At 35.1% G+C, this 25,864-nt stretch overlaps 2 protein-coding genes across 4 annotated transcripts in view; both read right to left on the bottom strand.

Annotated features, from left to right (window-relative positions):
- Positions 1–8,883, bottom strand: part of LOC122628980 (kinesin-like protein CG14535) — a 255,776-nt gene extending 246,893 nt beyond the window's left edge. For 2 of the 3 annotated variants that reach the window (XR_006327163.1, XM_043811929.1), the window contains exon 1: positions 7,506–8,883. Coding sequence is in view for 2 of the 3 variants with exons in the window: in XM_043811929.1 (XP_043667864.1) it covers positions 7,506–8,071 (566 nt within the window). In the remaining variant the exon portion in view is untranslated. The remainder of the gene's footprint in view (positions 1–7,505) is intronic. The other variant, XM_043811930.1, reaches the window with a different exon arrangement.
- Positions 8,343–25,864, bottom strand: part of LOC122628570 (mushroom body large-type Kenyon cell-specific protein 1-like) — an 83,910-nt gene continuing 66,388 nt past the window's right edge. Inside the window, exons 3-5 of the mRNA XM_043810980.1 lie at positions 10,026–10,958; positions 8,896–9,046; positions 8,343–8,365 (exon numbers count right to left, since the gene is read on the bottom strand). Of these exons, the coding sequence (XP_043666915.1) occupies positions 8,343–8,365; positions 8,896–9,046; positions 10,026–10,958 (1,107 nt within the window). The remainder of the gene's footprint in view (positions 8,366–8,895; positions 9,047–10,025; positions 10,959–25,864) is intronic.

Here is a 25,864-nt window from a genome sequence, read left to right as displayed (position 1 = left end):
AAAAAAAAAAGGGACAAAAGAACGAAAGAAACATTTGCGATCTCTTCTGATCTTTTTACGAGGCCTTAACGATCGCAATCTCGGTGTTACGGTAGAAATTATTTTCTTTCTTTCTTTCTTTCTTTCTTTCTTTCTTTCTTTTTTTCTTTCTATCTCTCTTTCTCTTTCTCTTTCTCTTTCACTCTTCCTTTTATTTCTGATAAAATTTCTCTCCTTCTCTTTCTCCTTTCACCCTATTATGTGCATGTGTGCCCTCCGCTTTTCGGCTAGCGTCCAGTGTGATATATGACACAGTCATAGACCCCCCATGGATTTAGGGGTTACGAACCTCCAAATTGATTCGAATCGTTCCACGACTATAATGCAGGATAACTAATGACATACGCTGGACCAAGCTGATATTCCTCTCGATAAATAGAGAGAAAGAATGAGAGAGAGAGAGAGAGAGAGAGAGAGAGAGAGAGAGAGAGAGAGAGAGTGTGTATGTGTGTATATAGTAGAGACAAGTCCTTCCGGTTCGTTCGAAAAGATAAGAAAATCGTAAGCGACACTGATCCTGGCTGAGCCTTTTAAATCCTTTTTTTACTTGTTTGCTATTTAATTGCCATCGGATTTTCCAAATAGTTCTCCACCGAGTGATGCCGGAAAGAAAAGATTTTTGATATCTTTTCTTTCTTCTTCTTCAACTTCTTTTTCGAAACGAGTAGGAAGGAAAAACGAAAACGAAAACGAAAACGAAAAAGAAGTAAGAAGAAAGAAAAGACAGAAAAAAAGAAGAAGAAAGAGAAGAAAAAGAAACCTGGTTATCTTGTTATCTTGAAACCCTACTTTGTAGTAGGAAAAAGAAATTATAAAAAAGAAGAAACATAGAATAAAAGAAGAAACGTACACGTAAGTTGATTCGTTCCACTCTTTGATTAATCCGAGTAATCGATAATTAACATCGAACGGAGAGATCGATTTCAAAGGAATCTTGTAGTCTGGAGGAAGAAGAAAAGAAAAAAGAAAAGAGAGAAAAAGAGAGAGAGAGAGAGAGAGAGAGAAAGAGAAGGAGAGAGATAACGAACGGTAATCATTCTTTCAAAGATCGATCAAGATCGAGCTTGAATCCTTTTATTTTCTCTCTTTCTCTCTCTTTCTTTTCTGACGTTAATCTAAAGGTGCGATTTCAATTTCCGCAATATGCCGCGTTAACCGGTTAATCATAGTTATTTAGGATGCTTCACGTTAATTGGTGGCATGCAAGTAAAAAAATGATCTTCACTATCGAGATTCTACAGAAAGAAAGAGAGAAAGACACAGAAAGAGAGAGAGAGAGAGAGAGAGAGAGGGAGAGAGAGAGAATAAAACATCATCGTTACCTATATCAAATTGAATAGTAATAATACCAAGAGCAAAGTACGACATAATTGCTTGTGCATTGCCTCGCGTACTCGATACACGTCCAGCAAGATAATTACAAATCTCCACTCCTCCTTCTCGCACGTCGTCGTCTTCGACCTACGACTATCGACTTTTAATAATCGCGCGCGAAACTCGTTAAGATTCCGCGGATCGATCGGCTTAATGCTCGCATTTCTCTTCTAATTGCCGATATCGAGGATCTCGATCGAGAAAAAAAAAAAGAAAAAGAAGAAAGAAAGAAGAATATCCGTCGGAACATGAATATATTCAATACATTTGCTTCCTATATATATTATACTATGTTATGTGTATATATATATATATATATATATATATATATATATATATATAGTGCGTGTAATACATATGAGTCAATTAAAATGATGTTTTACAAATCGTGAATAATATTGAAAAAGGGCTTTCAATCATTTCATTTTGTTTATGAATCGTTACGTTCGACGAATGATCGCTGTGATTACCGGTCAAAAAATTTCACGAAGAAAATAGAAAAAAAAAAGTTACATATGTCATAACGATGAAGTACATAAAATTCGAAAAGTACGATGTGAAAGCAACGTTTCGATATATTACATTGAATTCGTTCTGATACGTTGTTCAGCTTTGAGAGAGTAATTTTTAATGACGTTTCGTTAAAAATGTACTCGTGTATCGTTCCAATATATCGTACGAATAAAATGTTTTTCCATTTATTTTTTGACGCAAAAAATAAAAAGCAGAGGAGAAAAGAAAAAGAAAAAAAGAGAGAGAGAGAGAGAGAGAGAGAGAGAGAGAGAGAGAGAGAGAAAACGAAGAAAGAAAGAAAAAATTGAAAGACAAAATTTATGTTACACGATTATTCCTCCCCTCCCCCCAGACATTTATTTTGTCTCTTCAAATAAGTATTCCTTATCTCTTTTCATTTTCTTATTTTTTCATAAATCACACGCGCGGTGAGAGCGAAAGAAAGCGAAAGAAGCGAGCAAAGAAAAAGATAAGAGAAAAGTGAAGAAGAAAGAAAGAAAAAAAAAAAAAATAAGGAAAAAGAAGAAAAAGCAAAGAATGAAAGCTCGATAAATGCTTTCAACGTGATTTCGGATATTCTCATAGCAGGCACGCCTCCGCGTGTGACACGAGAGGTAGGTATTACAATGACGAACGGACGTCGCTTGAGTTAATAGTCGATGCGTTAAGGTTTAATAGCGTCGTATGAGAGGGGGAGAGAAAAAAGAAAAGAGAAAAAAAAAAAGAAAAAAAGAGAAGAAAAAGAAAAGGAAAAAAAGGACCTACGTGCGAGACACCTACGCACGGGCAACTCCTTTTCCACGCACCTGCACGTTCATCGTGCCATTGAACGATGTTCGTGAAAAGAAAAGAATAGAAAAGAAAAGAAAAGGAAAGGAAAGGAAAGAAAAGAGGTAGAGAAAAAACAAAAAGGAAGGACGACGGATGGAGAAAAGTGAGTACGTAGAAAAAATTTTAACGAGCGGATATGTATGATTCGTCTGGGAAATATCATTATCGACGAATGATCATCTTTCAACTGCGAAAACGATAAGTACGCATGAAATCTTTCTGTTTGCGTGTCTCGAGACATCATCAACCAACCAACCAACCAATCAACAAACCAACCAACCGACTGACCGACCATTTATACCATTAGAATAAATGTAAAGTGGAAAACGTGTAGGTCGGTCTTCCTCTCCTTTTCCTTTTTCTCTTTCTACCTATCTCTTTCTTTCCCTTTCTCTCTCTCTCTCTTTCTCTCTCATTGTCTATATCTCAGTTCTGTCTTTGTCTCTGTCTCTGTTTCTGTCTCTATCTCTCTCTTTGCTCGTCTTTTCCTTTCGTTTCTCTTATTCTCTTCTAGATTCTCTTCTTCTCGCTATCGTTTCTAAAGGGGAGACGCAGGGGGTGGAAAATCGGAGGCGGTCGGGAACGGTAGGGCGCATTTACATGATATGAATATAATGGAGAGGGCTGGGTCGTTCGTACTACCCGAGAGCGTGCTGCCGACCTACCAACTTCGAGAACGCTACCTGTTGAACGAATGGAGTTCAAACCCTTGCTGACCTACAGGATATATTCGTAGGGTCTCTATAACATCGTCTACTAATCGTTACTTTCTCGCTATAATTTGATCTCATCGTTCGATTTTTATCTTTATATATATATATATATATATATATACATATGTAATATATTTTACATATATAAATATATATATATATATATATGTATCTATGTAAATGTATATTTTATACATCTTCTATATAAAATTATACTTCAAATGATTCTTTATAGTTTCTATTATTCATTTTTTTCATATAAAAATATTTAATATAGCAACTATGTGCGTGCGTGCGTGCGTGCGTGCGTGTGTGTGTGTGTGTGTGTGTGTGTGTGTGTGTATTATAGAAGATAAAAAGAAATCGATTCTTTTTATTAATCACGTATTTTGTTTCCTTTCTTTTTTTTCTTTTTTCTTTTCTTCTTCCTTTTTCTTTTTTCATTTATAAAACTTTTCATTAAACTTTTAGAATATTTCATAAGAAATAGAGCGAACGAGTTAACTAAAAGTATTGGAAACTTTCAGAAAGTAAGTCTGAAAAAGATGAGCCGATCTCGAGGGGAAAAAAAAATTTGAGAAACGGGAAGCACCGCACAGCAGGAGATGAGAATTTTTAATATGAAGAAAGAAAATGATAGACGGATAGCGAAGCTAATCCAATTACCGATTTCCATCGAGATATATTACAAACTACATCCTTTCTGGTTGCTTTCGAACGTACGTTGGAACTGACGAATTACATTTTTTTTCTTTCCTTTTTAAACGTCGAAAACTTACCCGACGTATCCTTTTTTTTTACATTCATATTAAAAAAATAAAAAAAAATAAATAAATAAAAGAATAAAAAAATAAAAAATGACAAAGGAGAAAGAAAGAAAAGAAATGACAATAATTTAAAAACATATGTGTATCTGTATATAACACGAGAGAATAGTACTTGTACATATGTATGAAATAAACGCGTCATAACCCCATGAAAATAACATTTTAAAATTTCCTCTCAACGTTCGACTGTCTAAAAAAGAAGATTGGATGTATTAAAACATAGAGATTGACGGATTTCGTCGCTTCGTGCGTAAAATAACAAAAATCACAACTAAAAAAAGAAGAGAGAGAAGAGGAAAAAATAAAAAGAAAATGATTCTTTTTTTTTTTTACCAATTTACATATATCGACCTTGATTAATGACGACGACGACACGAATCAATCTCATAAAGGAACCAATAACATTTCACAATTTCATTCATCAACAAAACGCCGATTTCTATACCGATAAAAAAAAAAAAACGACGTAAGTACGCAATCAATGCCTCTATATAATCTAACGTTAAACGACAAATTAATGTCAAAGATATTCAAACGTAGCCTTTTAACGTAACACCTTGGTATTGTTCGCGTTCTATCGGATACTCTCACTGGGAATATTTCTTCGATGCGTGCGTGAAACCAGTAGTTATACAAAGAGAGACGGGAAGGGAATAGAATTGAATAGAATAGAATGAAAGAGAAAGAGAGAGAGATAGATAGATAGATAAAAAGATAAAGAGAGAAAGAGATGGTGTACGTCTAGCGTTTAGTCGGGGTCGTCGAGTCACGATTAATTTCAATTCTTGTCGCACAAGTACTACTTCCTACGAAAAAGACGAAGAGGACGAACGGATGGACGGACATACGGACGGACGGTGAACGTACGTCGTCGATTCAAAAGAAGAATCCCGAAGGAGCGAATGAAAGAAAGAAAGAAAGAAAGAAAAATAGAAATAAAAAGAGAAAGAAAGAAGGAAAGAAAGAAAGAAAGAAAGGAAAGGTCGCGAGAAGTCTCGTATAAGAGCCACGATCGAGAGGCGCCACCGTCCCACCATCACGAGACCATTGAAATCGTTTCGACTCCGAGGCACGACTGTTTAAAGACGATCATATGTCGCCATACGTCCGGACAACATATGCTACGTGAGCAAAGATGTGTCTCGTGTTGTCCTTTTACCTCTTTTCTACCATCCCGGAACACAATGTATCTACTTCCTACGTCCTTTCAAATACGAAGGATTATATCGTAGGATAGTTAGACTGCGTGTTTTTGAAAAGGATGATTCTATTAAAATAAATAATGATAATTATGATAATAATGATGATGATAATGATGATTATGATGATGATGATGATGATGACGATAAAAATAAATATGGGAATAAAAGATATTTGTAATTTCTTTGATTGAAAGAATTTAAATAAGGGAATGATCCTACGATTAAAAAGATATATATATATATATATATATATATATATATATATATATGTACACAAATATAAATACATATGTAAATATATATTTTTTTTATACGTAAGAATAAGTCCTAAGATAAACTTAAGAATTGTTCATATTTTACGTAAAATTAATCGATAATTAATAATTTCATTAGATTAAGTCGATTAATTTATTTTATTTCATTATTAATTTTCTTTCAATTTAATTATATTGTATATATATATATATATAAATTTATATTATTAAATAAAAATACTTTATATATTAGTATTTTATATATTGCAATTGTCTCTAATTATTCATTTAATTAAATTTAATTTATTTTATCAAGATATGTCACTTTATTATAATTATCATTCTTTCCTATATAACTTATTAATGAATCAATCGAACAAACTTCTACGCATATATCATATTTTTATAGACAACAATGTATTCATTACAAAAAATCTATTGGAATGATTTTCGATCGATTTCACGTAGATCGTCACACGTGAAATTCGCGTATTCCTTTATAAGGAGTAAGCGATAAGAGAAGAGAAAAAAGGGTATGGATGAGGATAAGGATGAGGATAAGGGTGAACAGGTAGGGGGTGGGAGTGTGGATCTGTATTTCGAGGTAATAGAACGAGAGGAGGTGCACCGTCTGGTTATATAGCTTTGAGAAATATATAATAGAGTAGGATTATTAAAGAGACGAGTTCTAAGGCGTTCTAAAGTTAAAACGAAAAAGATTCTAAGGCTTTATACAAGGCAAAGCGAACCAATCCTGAAAAGAGCTTTCTCTTCGCTCTTCCTCCCCTAATATTCGCGCGTTAAACCACATGCGATTTACGCTCACGCGAGAGTAACGCCGTTCTCGTCAAAATGTGTACCTTAGATCAAAGCTTCAGACATAACGTAGGTAACTCGCGTAAGCTCCAGCCAAGGAGGGCTCTGATACCTTTTGAACATTTTTCAGCGAGATAGAGAGAGAGAGAGAGAGAGAGAGAGAGATAGAGAGAGAGAGAGAGAGAGAGAGAGAACCAGTTCGCTAAATCTTTTCATTAAAATATATACTAAGAAGAGGATCTAAGGCTCTTCCGCGAGAAAGAAAGATATAAGTGAGGATTCAAACAAAAAAAAAAAGAGAAAAAAAAAAGAAAGATGCTGTCACCACAGCTTTCGTGTGAGAATTAACGCAAGACTTTTCACCTTTCTACTCTCTTTCATACACACGCGTCAAACCCTTTTATGAAAGAGAAAGATTTCATTTGAAGTTTTATAAGATTATACGGCAATGTTCGTTTTCTTTTTCCCTCTTTTTTCTCTTCTCCTTTATACGTTATCCTCAAATTTTCCCGGAAGACATCGAAACGACGAATTGTATCTAAATTAATATCCTCTTTGTTTTTTCTGATAAGATAGATATTAACGATATAACGATAAGCATTGTAATTATATTAATTACGTTAAATATAAGTTCATATATAAAAATTTTCTGTGATGCAAGCTTTGTACACGATATAATACGATAATGTATAATACAACAGTTGTCTATTTGAATGTAACAAAGATCATTTTTAAAGGGATCGAATGTAAAAATGTAATTCGGACATATGTAAAAATGTAAACAATAAATTTAGATGATGTTTAAAATATATACATATAAATACAAGAATATCTACGAGTATAAGAATAAATAAATAAATAAATAAATTAATTAATTAATTAAAAAAAAAAAAGAAAGAAAGAAAAAGAAAAATTAAGAACGATAATAAGACTGACCTTGCAAAGAACGCTGCGGCTGCGCTGGCCTGTGCCGGTGTTCCAGGCACCCCACTAACGTTGTAAGAATACTTCGTCTCCTGATAAACCTGATACGCATTCTGCGGCTTGGAGTGTGACGATCTATGATAATAGTGCTCCCCGTAGGGACTCTTCTCTGCTTGACGATCGACGACGTTCGGTACCTTCAGGTATGCTTGGATCGCCGGTGACGATGCCGAGGACGTCGAACCTGACGACAATTTCGCGTGACATTTCTCATGAGAAACCTTCTCCTGTGGTGCACCATGCAAATGTGACTTCTCGTGAGCGGTAACGATTGCCTTGTCGATCGTACCGTAAGATTTAAAATCATAGCCCTTCAACTCGCCGTAATACTTGAGATTCTCGACCTTGAATCCATGAGTAGAATCGTGATTCCCCTTGGATTTTACCGGCTCGTGCTTACCAACATAACCTACGACGTCCTGCGAGGATTTCATCCTGTCCATCGACTTGCCAGTCCCTTCGACACCGTGCAAAGCAACCACCTTGGACGAAGACTGTGGCTTCTCGATCTTCAGCATGGATCTATCAACGGGACGGCCTTGCGCCGCTTCGTTGGCCTTCAGCAAGGACTCCACGGCACTCTTATATTTATCGCTGGTACTGGTCAGTTCGCAACATGGGGAGGGTGTACCACCGAAACCATTATTACTTGTCACAGCAACGCAAACACCGTTGTTACTACTATTAATACTACTACTACTACTACTACTACTACTATTATTACTACAACAACCACCTGCACATGGAGCACCACTGTTCAAAATGACACCACTGCCACTACAACCCGATCTAATTTGTTGTTGTTGTTGGTGCTGTTGTTGTGCCGGTTGATGATAATTATGATGATTATGATTATGATGATGATGATGATGATGATGATTATGATGACTGTGATGACTGTGATAATGGTGACTAGCCTTTGATTGCTCAACGTGACACTTTGGCGTCAACAAAAGTTCCGAATCGTCGCTGCTGTCGCAATAAATATCCTCCTGTTTGTTGCAACTGTTGTTGCTGCTGCTACTGTTGTTGTTGTTGTTGTTGTTATTGTTGTTATTGTTGTTGTTATTATTTGGACAACGTAACAGCAACACGTCGCACGTCTTGTGCTGGAAACGTTGACTACGGGCCGACGGCAAGCGTATTGCTTCTCGCGCGGTCGGCGTGATACTGGCTAGATTAGAGGGCGTCTCGGCGCCATGAGTAGAGCCTCCCCTCCCTCCGCCTCCCCCTCCTACGACACCACAGCCGCTACTACAACATAAGCTGCTACAGCTCGTGCTCCCTGTGCTGCATCCTCCTCCACCTCCTCCTCCTCCTCCTCCTCCATTTCCTCCTCCACTTCCTCCTCCTCCTCCTCCTAAACATACACCTACACTTACACCTACACCACTACACCCTCCCCCTGCTCCCCCTCCTAACGTTGTTCCTCCTATTCCTCCTCCTGCTCCTCCTAATCCTGCACCCTGACGTCTTGTCGTCCTCTCCTCCTGCTGCAAGTGACAAGGAAATGTATTAATCCGTTGCATAGAAGAATGTGCTCCTAACTCTTCTTACACAGCTTAGTTCTCGAGATTCGTGAATGAATGGGTCAGAAACAAACCAACCAACCACGTGTTGGATCTGGCTAGACTACTTGTATAAAGTATATGAATGGAGAATGCGAGGAAGGAAAGAAAAATTACGTCGACCGGCGTAATTGTTGATTCGTTAATTCTTCTTGGTAATTTTGTTTCTTGTTTTTGCTATTTATTTATTTTTTTTTTTAACTACGTAAATTATAATGCGAGTAATGGCAATATTAAGCAAAGAAAAAATATTTCTATAGAATCACGACATAACGATGTTTAATGATTCAATTAATTTTCAGTGCAACATATTTATCAGTAAATTTCTTCGAAATAATCACGGGAGTATAATTTTGTCGTTATTTCCATTTTAACATTAACTTTTAATAATAACGACAACGTCATCATTTTTCTCTCCAAGAATTTCATTAAGCGATCGATTGTATTCGTTTCAATACGGTATATGAACATGGACGCTGTGAAACTGTGAAAAGGAAATAATTTAAACGAAGTGAAAACAATGTTCTAATTTTGTTGAAACGTTCACTATAGAGAAACCATTATAAATGTTTTCCTTTTTTTTTTTGTCCCCTTTGATTTTTCGTTTTTTCGATCGATCGAAACTTCCCATAACAGAAGGAACTATTTCAATGTGAACGGGAAAGAGGAATGAGTGTAGTAAATGGACGTACGAAGAAGCCACCTGCTGCTTGTATTTTTCTAGACACACCGGTTTCGAACAGCCGACAGACACTTTTTTATTCGTCCAAGAACTTTTTCTAACATTCACGTAGGTCAGTGTTCGACCAATGAGAAAACGGATATAATAATAGAATACCTCTTTCTCGTTTTGTATACGATTCACGATAAACAAATACGTGTGTATGTGTGTGTGTAAACTCACCTGTGTTCTTTTCGAGTCATCCTGACGTCTAACAATTTCAGAATATTTCGGTGGCTCGGCATGATACTTTGGGGGTGGTTCTGATTTTGGTGGTGTTTCTTGATACTTCGGAGGTCTATCGTATTGACGATACTTAGGTGGATCGATGTAAGGATTATTCTGATGCCTATAGTAATCCGGTAATTGGCATTCGGTCAAATCCGATTGGGATCTGTTCAATTGATAATTCGGTGGTATTGTTGGATTGTTCTTCTGTTCCTGATGATGATGATGATTTTGTTTAACGTGTTTCGAACTCTGTAACTTCTCTTGATTTCTATCTTTTTTATCAGATTTATCTTTACACTTGTCTTGCGTAGAAGCTGAGTTTGCGCTAGGTCCGTCGATCTTGTAGAAAGTTAATTCTTTTTTATTCGAAGCAGTTGATTTGTCAGTGTTAGATCGATGAGATTTATTTGGCTGTTGTTGCTGTTGCTGCTGCTGTTGTTGTTGTTGTTGTTGCGGTGGTTGTTGCTGCTGCGATTGTTGTTGTTGTTGCTGTTGCTGTGGCTGAGGATTCTCCAATTTCGGTGGTGGATCGATATGATAGAATGTCAACTCTCGCGAGTCCTGTGACTTGGATCGCGTTTCGTGATAAGCATACTGCTGTCTCTCAGGCTGCGAATGACTCCTCGAATATCTTTGCTCGAACTTAGTCAACCCGTCCTGTTGATATCTCCCAGTTAATCTTGCCGTTGATCTCTCAGCGTTTGAATCGAGCCGGACGGAATTGCGCCCGTACTCGAGATACTCGTCTCCGTATTTAAAGATCTGCCGTGGCTTGTACTTCTCCTCGAACTGGGAATAGTTGTAAGTGTTGAAGCCAACCTGATTGAAGTCTCTACTGAGGTTCGAAGAGTCGTAATCCGTTGAAGTTACTGCTTCCACGTTTATCTGAAAAGAATAAGGTGAACACGGTTGTCGTTAGATGAAAGAACAATTTATATTTTATATATATATATATATATATATATATATATATATAAAGAAGAGATGGAAGAAAGAAAATGCAAAGTTTCGGTTTTGAATTTAAGTTCGTTGAAAGACAAAAGATAAAGTGTACTAAGGTATGCATAAGATTCTTTGCCAAGAGTTGATCTGTATATAGGAAATACGAAGAGAAAGAAAGAGGAGGAGGAGGAGGAGGAGGAGAAAGAGGAAGAAGAAGAAGTCGAAAGTACGATTCACGAGAACAGAAGAAGAAGAAGAAGAAGAAGAAGAAAGAGAAAAAGAAGAAGAACTCTCAGAGAGTAAGTCTCAGGGGGTCATAAATCGGGGAACGTCTTATTCTTAAACGGTCGAGTATTTAGCGTGAAACAAAAAGCCAGCGTTCGCGATAAATAAAATCTGACACCAAGGGGGCGTGTCGTTTTTATCTCTTTCTATCTTTCTATCCTTCTTCCTTTCAGGGATAAAGCAAAGCACTCTGCCCTTCTCCAAGGGTTTCGAACTAAAGCGTTGCCGAATGATGGTACCCCTTAAAGAATGTTCGCGCTGGGGCTGTCCTAAAGGTGCTCAGGATTTAAACTTCTCCGACTTTAATACTCGATTTTTATATTTTTAATGAATTACTTAATAATAGCTTTTGAAGAATCTAATGAAACTCGATCAAATTTGTTGTTTCAATGATATAAATAAATTCGGAATAAAATCTTTTTTTCTATTAATAACTTTTTTCTTTTATTAATAATATATTCTTATATAAATAAAATATTGTTTTCTATCTTCTATTACTATTGTTATTATTATTATTATTATTATCTTTCGATTGATATTATCGATTTAATATAGATTTAATACAGTTTCCTTTACATCGACGATATATTTTTTCTTTATAACATATTTTGCGAAAATAACGAGATATTGATAGTTTTTCGTCCATAGTTTATTATTTTTTTTTTTTTTTCTTTTCTTTTTTTATACATCAAGAGTCACGAAGCTTTAGTCGAGATGATGATCTTAAATCATCGTGTAACGTCGAGTATAAAGCTATAACTTCCTCACGAAGGATCGAAAGCATAGCCTCCGGGGCTATGGTTATATATCATCCTCGGTAATGAAGACTACAACGGCGTGCTACCGACGGTGGTTTTATATATCAGCTCGCTTAAAGTATACCTATGTGTACTTACACGTAATATTAATACGAAAGAATAGCGGTAGTATACAAAAACATTTTATGTTCTACAGTCAGAAATTTTTTATAAAGGGGGGAAAAAAAAATTTTGTTAATTCCTTGCCTCCAAAAAAACTTTTTTAAATCGTTTCAAACATTTCGCACAATTCGTTCTTTCACTTTTATTTTATTTTATTTTATTTTATTTTATTTTATTGTTACTTCTTTTTTTTTTTTTTTTTTTTTAATATCCTGCGTATACTTTCGCGTTCTTCTTTTTTCGATTTCTTTTTTCCTCTCTTTTTTCTTTTTTCCTTTTTTCGTTTCTTTTTTTTTTTTTTTAACGTTCCACCGTTTCAAAATTTCAGCTCGAATTTCGATCAAAAATTCAAACAATTCGTTCGCTTTTGTTCTTGACATTTCGGAATGCAAAAGAGCGAATATAATTTTTAATTATTGGAGTACACATCGCGCGACGTTCAAGAACGTTCATAAATCGTAACATATCGTTCCATCGACTGTCATTCATCTTAATTCGTCAATTCTTCGCGTAAATCCAAGTGTTTCAAAGCGAAATAATAAAAATTATAACAGCGTCTTTTAAAAAAATTGATCGAATGAAATGATCGTCCTTCGAAATTAGTCTCGATAAATTCTCATTATTATTTATGTTAGAATGTATTATATTTAAAATCGCACTTTCTATTCGCTTCTAATTCGAAGTATTCAAATCAATCCTTTCGAACTTTTTCTTTTTATTTTATATATATATATTTTTTTTCTATAAATTAATATCGATTACAAACTTCGCAATATCATTTACTTCATTATCCTCAATTACCTTGCGAATCTTGTATTTGCTTACGATTGATCACTCAGTCATATAACATTCGAATTCAAAATTCCTAAAGCATACAGAGAGTCAAATCAATGTCGCATAGAAGCATCAAAGTGATCAGGAACAACGATAGAATCTTAATGCGACAAAGACACATAAACGAGACAGAGAAAGATAGAGAGAGAGACAGAGACAAACAGAGAAAGAGACAGACAGAGAGAGACAGAGAGAGAGAGAGAGAGAGAGAGAGAGAGAGAGAGAGAGAGAGAGAGAGAGAAAGAGAGAGAGAGATTCAATCGATGTCGAACTAGTCAGTAATACCACTTGATCGCTAATTGACCCTAATCTCTCCCTAGAGTGACGAGGATCAGTAGCGTAACGATGCCCTTTGGCCGACGTGCCGTCTTTGAAGCTTTGATACGTGTTAAAAGAAAAGAAAAAAAAAACAAAAACAAAAAAAAACAAAACAAAATGAAGAAATAAAAAACAACAACAAGAAAAGAAAAAGAACAATTTAAAAGATGGGCAAAGCAATTCGTAATTCCGAATGGAGATCCAAGGGAATTCTAGTTGTAAGATTTCTGGCTTACCCTTGAGAATTCGTGAATTGTTCGTTTAAACGCTTTCCTCTTTAACTCTCTTTCTCCGTCTGTCTGTCTAATACACTCTCAAGAGGGTAAAGAAATAGAAAAGAGAAAGAAAGACGATAGAAATAAACGATTGGTGAAAGAAGGAAAGAGAGAGATACACGCGCGCACACACACAGAGAGAGAGAGAGAGAGAGAGAGAGAGAGAGAGAGAAAGAGAGAGAGAATACCAATAGAGAGTGAAAGTAAAAGAGGGATGGTGATCTCAATTCAGAGGGTAGTAAACCCCTTCAGTTAGCCGTGTAAACGCAAGCGAAAACAAAGTTCGGCGTACAAACACGAAATAAAGGTACACCTAACGAAGTTCATTCCGACAGTCTGACTACTTACCGACTTCTCTTTCTCTCTCTATTTCTATTTATTTATGTATCTATCTATCTATCTATCTATCTATCTCTCATTTCACGATGAACACGAAAAAGCGAGGAACATACACATATTCAAAATAAATTCAATAGCATGCCTTCTCTGATCTCGATATCATCAACAAGATACAAAGACCCTTCTGCAAACTTTGACATTTAATATTCTTAACTGTGCGATTTACTTTGTCTATTTTCGTCAGCCCACTGGGAAACATTTCCGGACGAAATATGTATGAATTTTCTCGATTTTCTTTCCGGCCATTTAAACTTTTCACTTTTAATGATATCAAAAAGAAATGAATTCTCTTTCTTCCTCTTTTTTCTTTCTATTTTCTTGTTCTTTCTTTTCTCTATTTTCTTTTTTTCCTTTTTTGTTTAAATACTTTGTAACAAATCTTCGAACGTTGACATTATCCGAATGCCAAGTTTGGGATATAGTTTATACTCCTTTTTTGATCGTAGATTCATTCGTTCGTTCGTTCGTTCGTTCGTTCGTTCGTTCGTTTGACTGTTTGTTTGTTGGTTTGTTTACTTTGAATACAAGTAACGAGATAAAGAGAAACCACAACAACGGTATAGAAAACGAACTCTCTTGATGCCTATTAAATATACATATATATGTATATGTATGCATCATAAATGAATTTGTCACTTTTAGCCCGAAGGGATATTAAGAACGAAAGAGATAGATAAAGAGAGAAAGAGAGAGAATGAGTAAGGGTGACATATACGATTTTCACAGTGGACTGACCTGTCTCAATAGCACGTTTTTTACCCCACTGCTCGGCCAATCAAATTATAAGCGCTCGGTTGGACACTTGAATGAGAATCTTCGTCGATTCTCTATCCCGTTTTATTTCGAAATTGAAAGCATCTCTTTCTCTCTTTCTCTCATATACATACTATCTTTTAGCGAGTAGAAAAGAAATTATTTCGACTGGTCGAACGATATCAAGCGAGAAACGCTTTTTATTACGATTTCGTTCGTAAAGTTTTGCTCTGTCTTTCTCTTTCTCAGTCTCTTCTTCTCTCTTTCTCTCTTTTTTGTTTTGTGTCTCTTCGTTGGAAAGCACTTTGAAAGAAATACCATGATCGAACTTTCGCGTTGTTTTAATCGAAAGAAAGAAAGGAATAAAGGGGGACAACATCTCGAAACGTCCCCATGGGAAAACCTTCAAAGAAAGGTCCGACACCATCGTCATCAGGAATTCGTTCTCTTTCACATTGTTTTTTTCTTTCTTTCTTTCTTTCTCTCTCTCTCTCTCTTTTTATTCTCGCAAAAGAAGAAAGATGATTATTCACCGAACGAAGAAACGTGGAACGTAGGTAGGAAAGAATTACGAGTCGAGAGCGAACATTACCATCGAGGGTGGCATACGATTCAATCTTCGACGCGCAAACACAACGCGCAGAGATCGAGAAGGATCGACCATCGTAAGTAAATACATGGGTAGACACGTCTACGTGGATACCTATGGGGAATGTCTTTTTAATATAGTAGTCGGTATATCTCTTTGAATGGAAAGAGAGAAAGAGAGAAAAAAAAAAAGAAAAAGAAAAATAAAGAAAGAAAAAGATTCGTAAAAATGAATGGACTTACTGACTGACTCGCGTGATAAAAAAATAAAGAAAAAGAAGACAAAAAATAAAAGGAGAGGAACGGACAAGCAGAGCAAAGAAATAGATAGAGTCTGCGTTAAAAGAAAGTTCGTGGATAACGAATGAATCTTGAGAAAAAAAATAGAGAGAGAGAACAAGAAAAAGAGAAAGAGAAAGAGAGAGAGAGAGAGAGAGAGAGAGAGAGAGAGAAAGAGTGGGTGGGTGGGTGGGTAGAAGGAGGACCAAGCAATCTCTTACGGTTGAGTTTGTTTTACTCAAGAAATGGGAGGAGGCCTCGATCACTCCAAATAATCATCGCACTACGCTCGAGTCTTCTGCATCATCGCATCTACGAAAATGAGGACAGAACGGAGAGGACGAAGTGAAAAATTCTTAAAAAAAAAGGGGGGGAAAAGGGACGACGAAACTGTGTGCAAAAAGAGTCTAAGAGAAAGAAAGAGAGAGAGAGAAAGAAAGATAGTAACAAAAGATGAATGCCGACGTAATGATAAAAGCAAGGAAAAGGCGAACCGATGTCATTGTCGTTTAAAAAGGAACTCCTTTCTATCCGCGAATAATAAAAAAAGAAAAGAAAAAAGAAAAAGAAAAATCATCCAATCTCTACTTGTCCATCTCTTAGCGTCCAGTGCAATGACAAAAGGTTTGTGGTATCTATCCTACCTGTCCAACGAGACTATTCTACGAGTAATATTTCATTTCATTTCTTTTCTTTTCTTTTCTTTCTTTCTTTCTTTTTTTCTTTTTTTCTCTTTCTCTTTTTCTCTCTTTTCCTCTCTTTATTCATATTTTTTCGCCCCTTTTATTACACTAAACACGCGAAGGGATGAACAATATTTTCTAACTTATTAATACTATTGGATACACGTACTAGTGGAATACGGTTTTTACTGTCCTTTTTCGGGTTAAAAAAAAAGAGGGAAAAGAAAAAAGCGTGTATCGTAGAGATAACAGAAAGAGAGAGAGAGAGAGATAGAGAGATAGAGAGAGAAAGAGAGAGAGAGAGAGAGAGAGAGAGAGAGAGAGAGAGAGAAAGTGGTTTGGCTCGCAGGGTTCGTCTAATCCTGTTTTTCCAGCGGTGGAAAATCACGCAATTAGTAGATTAGAGAGATGATCATGCGTATTGCAGAGCGGTAACCCTCGCGAATAACAACCAGGTACAAAAGGCTCGTAAGCCTCTCAGGGAAGCTGGTTATTTTTCTTTCATTAGACGAAGGTATTCGCGCTCTTCGTTTTATCATACTCGCCGTGTGCTCACTCACAACCAACCAACCAACCAACCAACCAACCAACCAACCAACCAGCCAACCAGCCAACCAACCAATGAACGAACGAACGAACGAACGAACGTTACATGTTCTTCTCTCTTCTGCAAACTACGTGCATATATATATGTATATATATATATATATATATATATATATATGTATTATATATATATACACACACACATACATACCAATACCGTGGAATATCGAGAAACGAGAGAATACAAAGTAACTAGGGAGCGCGAAAGATGCATATCTATAAAACAGAAACGAGTATCGTCCTCGTAATTTCATCTCATTCAACTTATTTTCCCCAATCGAAATTCTTTGAACTTTGAAATCTTATCATCTTTGAAAAAGCAAAGGAACACTTCGGAAGCTTCCTCCAACCCTGGTCATATCCCAAGTCCACGAACTCGACTTTCAACAAACTTAGTTAATTTTAATATTGATAGCACGAGATACATGTCGATACCAATTTGAAATGGTGCTTACATCGGAGAGATAGATACTTAAATAGATAGATAGATAGATAGATAGGGAAAGAGAGATCAGTAAAAATTGTTCAAGTAGTTTCGACATATATTCGACATCGGACAGACGTATCGAATTTCTATATATAAAGTCTCAATAATTTCAATTAAATAATCAATCATACATCGAAAATTGATAGTACTTTATTAAGATATTATATTACCAGCTCGAAAGTTCACGAGAAATAAATAAAAGATCGAATATCTCGAGATCTGAAATATATACTCCAAGTAGATTCGTACAGACCGAATGGACCAATCCTCTTATCTAGTACTTTTGTCTTTTGTATCTCCAAAAATGGTTCTTCTCTTTCTTAGAAGTCTTCAAATATTCATACTTTTTGCCAATTCGCTTTATCATTTCCATTCTATTCTCTCATTCCCTATTCACGTACTTTCTACGACTGTCTTTGTCAAAGAAAGAATACCAAGATTGTAACATAGAAAATAGAAATAAAGATAGATATCATTTCCTTTTAGTACATCAAGTAAGATTTACGAACTAATTGAATACGTAAGTATCTTGCCAATTGAAAAAAAAAAAAAGAAAAAGTAATAAAAAAATCTCTTTGGCAATGGTCCATTAATACGTTCATGGTAGATCTTACGAACGAATGAATTCTTGTCTATCTATGCACGTTCTTTTTATAGTGCAAGTATAGATATAGATAAATACATTATGTATAGTCTAGACGCAGTCGAGCCATAAAATAAATTTCAATCGTACTTACAATAGCGACTTACTTATGATTAAAATATACACTTTCTATTTTTTACTCATAGGTAAACGTAAATTTATTACAAGAGAGAGAAAGAGAGAGAGAGAGAGAGAGAGAGAGAGAGATTAGTATCATTTTTTACGATATTTTGTATTTTTCTCTAAGTCGAGTAACTATGCAATCGAGCACGTCTTTGTTATCTTTCAATTAAACTATTCGACTTATTCGCGAGTTTACACAATATGTTATAGTTCACGTAATACTCTTTACGAGAGGATAGACGAATAAACGAGTTAATCCGTCAAAGACGATCCATCCCTCTTCGACGATCTTCAAGTTTCTTTGTCACTGTACTTCATTGATACTTATTTAATGACAGCCCATCGTCTTGCTTTCCCAAGAGCAAATAAGAAAAGATGATCGATATATAATTTGTTCTTTCTTTAACTCGTCCAAAGAGTACGTTGTATAAAAATACATATATCTGTGTGAGTGTATTGATGTTTGTCGAAAAAAGTTCAACGAGATTTTCGTACGTGAAAAACATGTAAATCGATTTGAGAGACCACGGTTACGGTGAAGCGAAAAAAAAAAGAAAAACAAAAAAAAATAAAATAAAACGGAATGAAAAAAGAAATAAAGAAAGAAAAAAACAAGGATAGAAATATAAACGTCATCGAAAATGTCAGGAACCTTTTAAAGCCCAGTGTTATCCTTGGCAGATTCCCAAAGGACACTCTTATCTCCCAACTGGTGTTTGCTTTGTGGATCTTAACAGGGTAACCTTCGCCGTTGGCAGAAACGCTTCAGAAGAGAAATTCTACATTGCTTGGTGTTAACTGGACCGGATCGGTGTTGGTGTGCATATAGGGGTACTACCACTCTACGTGTGTAGTGAAATAACAAGAGCTAAACGTAAAACGGAAGGAAGGAAAAGATGGAAGAAGTAGTGAATAACATTTGACAATGCGAAAGTGTGCTATCGAGAGAGAAAGTCTATGTGTTTATATGTATCTATGTATAGAGTATACACGCGCGCGCGTGGAAGAAGGGGAGAAAGAAAGAGAGAAAGAGAGAAAGAGAGAGAGAGAGAGAGAGAGAGAGAGAGAGAGAGAGAGAAAGAGTAAGAGAGGATAAGACGACAATCCGTTGCGTAAATGCCAGGAGGATTTAGATCGGACGTCTCTAATGGCAGCAGGATTTCAATGGCAAATGGCACCTGCCAGATCCTCGCCACTTGTTTGGCCAAAGGATTTGTGAAGTCTGCTGGGCGAGATGTGCACCAAGGTTTGTCTGTCCCGTTACGAACGATCAGAGCTAGCTAGAGCCGCGAAAATTAACCATGAGAGTGTTTTAATGAAAAGGAATTAGAAAAACAAAGATAAAAAAAAAAAAAAGAAAACGAGAATAACAAAAAAGGAAACCAAAAAAAAAGAAGCATATCCCACTGAGAACTTTTGGTCTTCTAAATTGAGATCCTTTACATCGAAAGAAGGCTGCAGAGTAGTTTTCTTAGAAAAAAAAAAAAAAAAAAATAGAAAAGAAGATTAAATCCCACGATCCTAAATGACCCCGACCGATCTGATCTCGATCATGAAATTAAACGAAAAAAATGTTTAACCGTATCCATGGAAGGAAGAAGATAGGAAGGAAGACTGGTAATGTTAGCCGCGTAATACAAGCCAACGCAAAGAAAAAGAGAGATAGAAAGAGAGAGAGAGAGAGAGAGAGAGAGAGAGAGAGAGAGAGAGAGAGAGAGAGAGAGAGAGAGAGAGAGAGAGAGAGAGAGAGAGAGAGAGAGAGAGAGATAATAGTAGACGCGAGTAAATAAAAAAGAAGAAGATAGAGAAAAAGTGTGAGTGAAAGATAGGATGCTAACCCTTCTCCCTCTTTTCAAAAGCCCGAATCCTTCCTCTACTCTTGAGAAGAGCAAACAATCTAACAAGCAAAAAAGTCCCTTTTACACCGAGGTTGTTCGATGCTTGTTAAGAAAATCCCCAACCCCATAGGCCAGTTTTCTTTCTTTAAAGTCGGAAGAGAGAAAGAGAAAGAGACAGAATGAAAGTAAAAGAGAAAGAGAAAGAGAGAGAGAGAGAGAGAGAGAGAGAGAGAGAGAGAAATAAAGAAAGAAAAAAAGAGATAGAATGATGTAGAGAAAGAGATGAGACGAACAGCGAGACGATGGGGGATGTGTCCTTCGTTAAGAGACGTCGACACGGCACCTGGTGTACGATTACGTTCGCAGCATGTGCACATGGGGTTCAGCATGGTGGCGCGAGTGTGCGCGCGCGCACACACGCTACCGTAGAAACGAGATGGCTGGCTGTTGGTTGGATGTCCGACGACGGATCGTGACGGATGAGAAACGTCCAATCTCTCTCTTTCTCGTTTCCTACTAGCTCGACGAGTTCTGAACGAGTCTATGAAACATCGATGAATTCTACTCGTCGTTATACTCGTTACTCCGATCTCTAAACACATCTAAACTCCGCACATTACTTTAATTTTATTATGATTCTTTAAAAACAAAAACAAAAAAAAAAGGAAAGAGAACAAAGATGATTGAATTATTTTTGAGTATTATCAAAATCGTCTACTCAACTCGATTTTAATCTCGGTTTCTCTTTCTTCTCTTTTCTTGTGACTTAAAAGGAAATTATATCATTTGTAGAAATTTATAAGTTATTATTATAAGTATAGTATTAATGAGAGACTTAGGGAATATTGTATTTGAATACTCTTACAATTATCTGTAATTCGATTTTATTTCGTTTCTATTCTTTTTCTTTTTTTTTTTTATAAGTGATAAGAAAATTATATAATTTTCAAAAACTTACGAAGTATAATTACAAATAGTATTACCAAGCACGTTACTTGTACTTAATGAATATTAACTTTTGAATATGATGATTTACGCTTTTGAAGATCTCTGAAGAAAGAATAGCTTCGAAGAATAAGAATAATGTTTTATATTTTTGAATAGTTATAAAATCACATTTATACAAAAAAAAAAAGAAGGTAAAAATTCGAACGTAAAAAAGAAAAATTATTCCGAAAATAAAACGTACGAGAATAATTCATTTTGTCGTACGTTAAGTTCTCTTTCTTTTTCAATTCTAAAATCGAAGGAAAGAAAAATTCTTATCGAAGAAAAAGAAACAAAATAACAAATGTAATATTTCGTGGTTTAAGATATACAACTCGTGTGTACTCAAAGATATCCGAAGCGCAAAAAGTGTGCTAACTCGACGGGCCGACAGAGGGAAGGAAAACTTGATGGATTTTAACCCTAACCGGTATTCGATTACCGATGACGGCACCCCTCGGCCGATAATCCATTATAGTTCTTGCATCCACTTCACCCCTCAAAACCTCCCTTATTCCTCCTCTCTCCCTCCCTCCATTCCATTCCACCCCTTAAACCTCCTTCTCTCCACCCACCATCGTTCGTCGCCATGACTCGTATATTTTCTGGAATTTATCAAGTCCAGATTGGATAGTAAATGAACTTTACTATGGAATTTCGATACCCTTGAGAATCTATGTTAAGAAAATGGCCGATTCGAAATTGCAAAGGTATCACTTTTATATATACCGAATCATTGTCCTACGAGATTACGTATTGCCGATTCAAGTTAATGAACTTTGTAGTTGAATCGAATTAGCGATATGGTAATAATGTAGATTTGACGATATGGTAATGATTTAGATTTGATTTTGAATAGACAAATAGATATCTAATATGTAGGATCAATATTTAATTCTTTCTCATGGAAATTAATTCTATGTAACGTCTAATGTAAATTAGCCTTGTGTAACTTTGCAATCACATATTTATGTATATGTATATATATATATCTTTTTTAAGTTTTATTTTATTTAAATAAATGTCATAAATCACACACACACACATACGCATACACACATATATATTGTTAGATATATAAAATATTATATACAATCGATATAATTTCTATATAAATATATAATTGCACTTCGTATCCGAAGTTTCAAATATTATCAAATACCTAAAAATAACAACAACGCAATTAAAACATCTCGATGCAAGTAATATCTCAGTACAAACATCGTTACATATAACTTCTCCATTACACACTTTTTAAAATGATTAATAAATCAATATACATAAGCATATATAATACAACGTAATAACAAATATTACAAACTTCTAAAAGAGAAAAATAATATCAAAACTTACTATCATTCTTATATAAAATCCCGAATAAAATATAATATAAGGAACATAAAAAGTACGATATTTCAAAAATTCACACGTACGTTGAAGGAGAGTGGCAACGAAAGATGCAACGTTAGTGAAGAATGCAACGAGGACATGACAAGTTCGAGAGTTCGATGTATTCGATGGAAAACTAGAGGGAGGTGAGAGGAGGTGGGATAGTGGGAGGGAGATGAAGGAGAAAAGGGACTGAGAAGAAACGAGGGTGAGACAGCGCTCGATTCGGTCCTCAAGGACGAAAGTCAGTTACGATCGCTAGTAAAGTGAAGAGGAAAGAACGAAAGGGAGGTAGAATGATAGGAAGGGAGGGGAAAAGGGTAGGATGATGCGGTCGTATACTGTACGTAGGTACGAGTACGTAGGTATACGAGTATAGAAGGGAAGAAAAGGGCGGGGCCCCTTTAATCTTCGTGGATCAAAACGTCGTAGCGGCACGAGGCAAACCGGGCCCTACACAACATACATTTCACACATTTAAACATGTATATATGCACACGCAAACGATTACTAACGCTTGCAACGAGGACCATGATTGCTTCGCGTATTCGAGTGGAAGCCTAACAGCATTTCAAAGGGACGGCTACCGCAAAGAAATTGTATTGTAATTAAAACGACTTCTACACATTGAAAATATATATATATATATATATATATATATATATATATATATATAACAGTGTCTATATGGGTATTTATGCATAGGCACACGTTTGTATATGTATGTTTCATCGTAATGTATGTATATACGATGCTCTTATATTATAAAAATGAATTGTTAGAACAGAAGATCGTTCATTAATGAAATTTCAACTTTCAGGAGAAGAATTGAGTCTTTGGAAATATAAAATCAACGAATATATTACTAGAGTACGGGAAAGAGGACAAAAAAGTCAGCTAGATTTCCGCGTTGAACGGTGAAATGTATTTTTTTCTTCCTTTTTTCTTTTCTTTTTTTTCTTTGTTTATGATCCTTTCTCTCTCTCTCTCTCTCTCTCTCCTTCTTTCTCTTTTTCTCTCTTTTTCTTCGTAGTGTTTAATCAATATTTTCCAATATCTTCCAAGCTGAATACATGCTAAAATTTATGACGCTTTATTATCGACGACTTGCCATATTCATACCGTTAATGACTTTTTCTCTCTCGAAATGTAATATATTTCTATATCTATATATCTATATATATATAGAGAGAGAGATAGATAGGTATATATATATATAGGTTCGATCGACTAGGCGAGTATCGAGAAAGAAGAGAAAAAAGAAGAGAGAAGAGAAATACGATGCAAAAGAATGCAGAGCGAAGGTATCAGATTTAACGGTAGCGTGATTATTCGCGAAGGCTGAAAATTGGATGGCTCCATTCCGTTGTTAAGGTTCAAAAGGGAAGCGTATTAAAATAAGAGAGGACACTGTTAGAGAGAGAAAGAGAGAATGAGAGAAAAAGGAAAAGAGACATAGAGAGAAAGAGAGAGAGAGAGAGAAAGAGAGAATCTAGCAAATCGATCTGAACGATTAAAGAGAATTCTTTTTTAAAATCTTCATCGTTTATTTCTAATGAGTTTCTTTTTATCACTTTTACGATATTCTATAAAATTAAAAAAATATATATGTATATATATATATATACATTTTTCGAACAAAAGATCGTAAATACTATTTGTTAAATGTGAAAAATTTAACATGCTTTTGTTCATAAAGTTTCTCGATTAACTACTTACATAACCATCGATTGAACGAATAAAATTGAAAAACAAAAAAAAACAGGATACTAAATGTATCCTTTTAATTCGATGCAATACGTTTTTCCTTGTTTCTATAAATTGCGGAAATATGTCAATTTTTTATAGAACAAAAATGAAAAAATAAAGAAGAAAGAAAATACGGAGGATGGTAGTTTAATATGAAACAAAAAAGCAATTTCGAAATAATAGAAGACACCTTTAGAGAGAGAGAGAGAGAGAGAGAGAGAGAGAGAGAGAGAGAAAGAGAAAGAGAGTCAGAGAGAAAAAAAGAGTGTAGCCAGCTAATCGATCAGTACGATTAAAGAGAATATTTTACAGAATATTAAAGAGAATTTTTAAAATCTTCATCGTTTATTCCTAACGAATTTCTTTTTATTATTTTTACAATATTCTATAAAATTAAAAAGAATATATATATATATATATATATATATATATATAGACACATACATTTTTTAAACAAAAGATTATAGATATCACTTACGAAACGAAAAAAATGTAATATGCCTTTGTCCATAAAATTTCTCGATTAACTGCACACATGACGATCGATCGAACGAATAAAATTAAAAAAGAAAAAAAAAACAAAAAAAAAACAGAAAAAAGGAAAAGAGAAAAAATGAAGAACGTAACTTTGTAATTCGATGCCGTCTTTCGTTGTTTGTATAAATTGCGAAAATAAAAAATGTCAATTCTTTACGTAAAAAAAAAAGAACCAGGAAAAAAAAGGAAAAAAGAAAAAAGAAAGAAAATACGAGGGATGGTTTAACATGGGAGACAAACGCAATTCCGAGCCGCAAAAGTGCGTATAACTGACCCTCGCAAATCGTTAGAAAAGGTCGCGTTCACCCTCGTCGCGTAACATCGAGAAAGGAAACGTTCGACCCTCTCGAATAATAAACGGATCGTTAACATTGATTAAAGCGCGTGAGATTCGTGGACCGATCCTTTCGATCGGCTTTTCCCTCTCTACGATCTCATCATCCTTAGCTACGTGTTCTGAACGAATAGAGAATGGTTTCTTCCGTTAAGAGAACCGAATGGTTTATATCTTTTCCGTTCCATCGAGGTAATCAAGATGATCGTATCTCCTCGACTGTCGCAAGACCGAATGGTCTGCAATGAGATCGTATTATTCCCAGTTGCGTATAAATCTTGATTAACGAGAACTTCGATATAAATATATAGTAGATATAGTAGATATAGTGAAGATCTATGATCAAAAGTAGATATACATTTTGTTAAAAAAAAAATTTGTGATTGAAGTGAAAAAAGAAAGAAAGAAAGGGAAACAGTAATAAAATAAATAGATAAATAAATAAGTATACTTATTTAATCGTTTCATTTATTATTTCATTCGATATCGAATTGATTATGATCTAGATTCAATTATAAAAGATTAAACGTTTTTGAAAGATCGATTATTCGACTAGTCATGGTAGGAATAGATATACGCAAAGTCTCGCTTTAATATTAAATTTGTCTAATTTATGTGATTCCACGTTAATTTAATATTTATATTTCTTCACTTATAATTAGTATCTCTTTCTGCCTCTATTAATAAATTGAATTAATAATATATATATATATATATATATATATATATATATATATATATATAGAATGAATAAAAATGAATTAAATAATAAAGTAGCAACGTGCGTACTGCAAAATCGATAAGCTAAATAAATATAATATA

The sequence above is a fragment of the Vespula pensylvanica genome, chromosome 4, assembly GCF_014466175.1.
Source record: "Vespula pensylvanica isolate Volc-1 chromosome 4, ASM1446617v1, whole genome shotgun sequence".
NCBI lineage: Eukaryota > Metazoa > Arthropoda > Insecta > Hymenoptera > Vespidae > Vespula > Vespula pensylvanica.
Note: the sequence above shows the minus strand (reverse complement) of the source record. Positions and strands in the feature narration are given on the sequence as shown.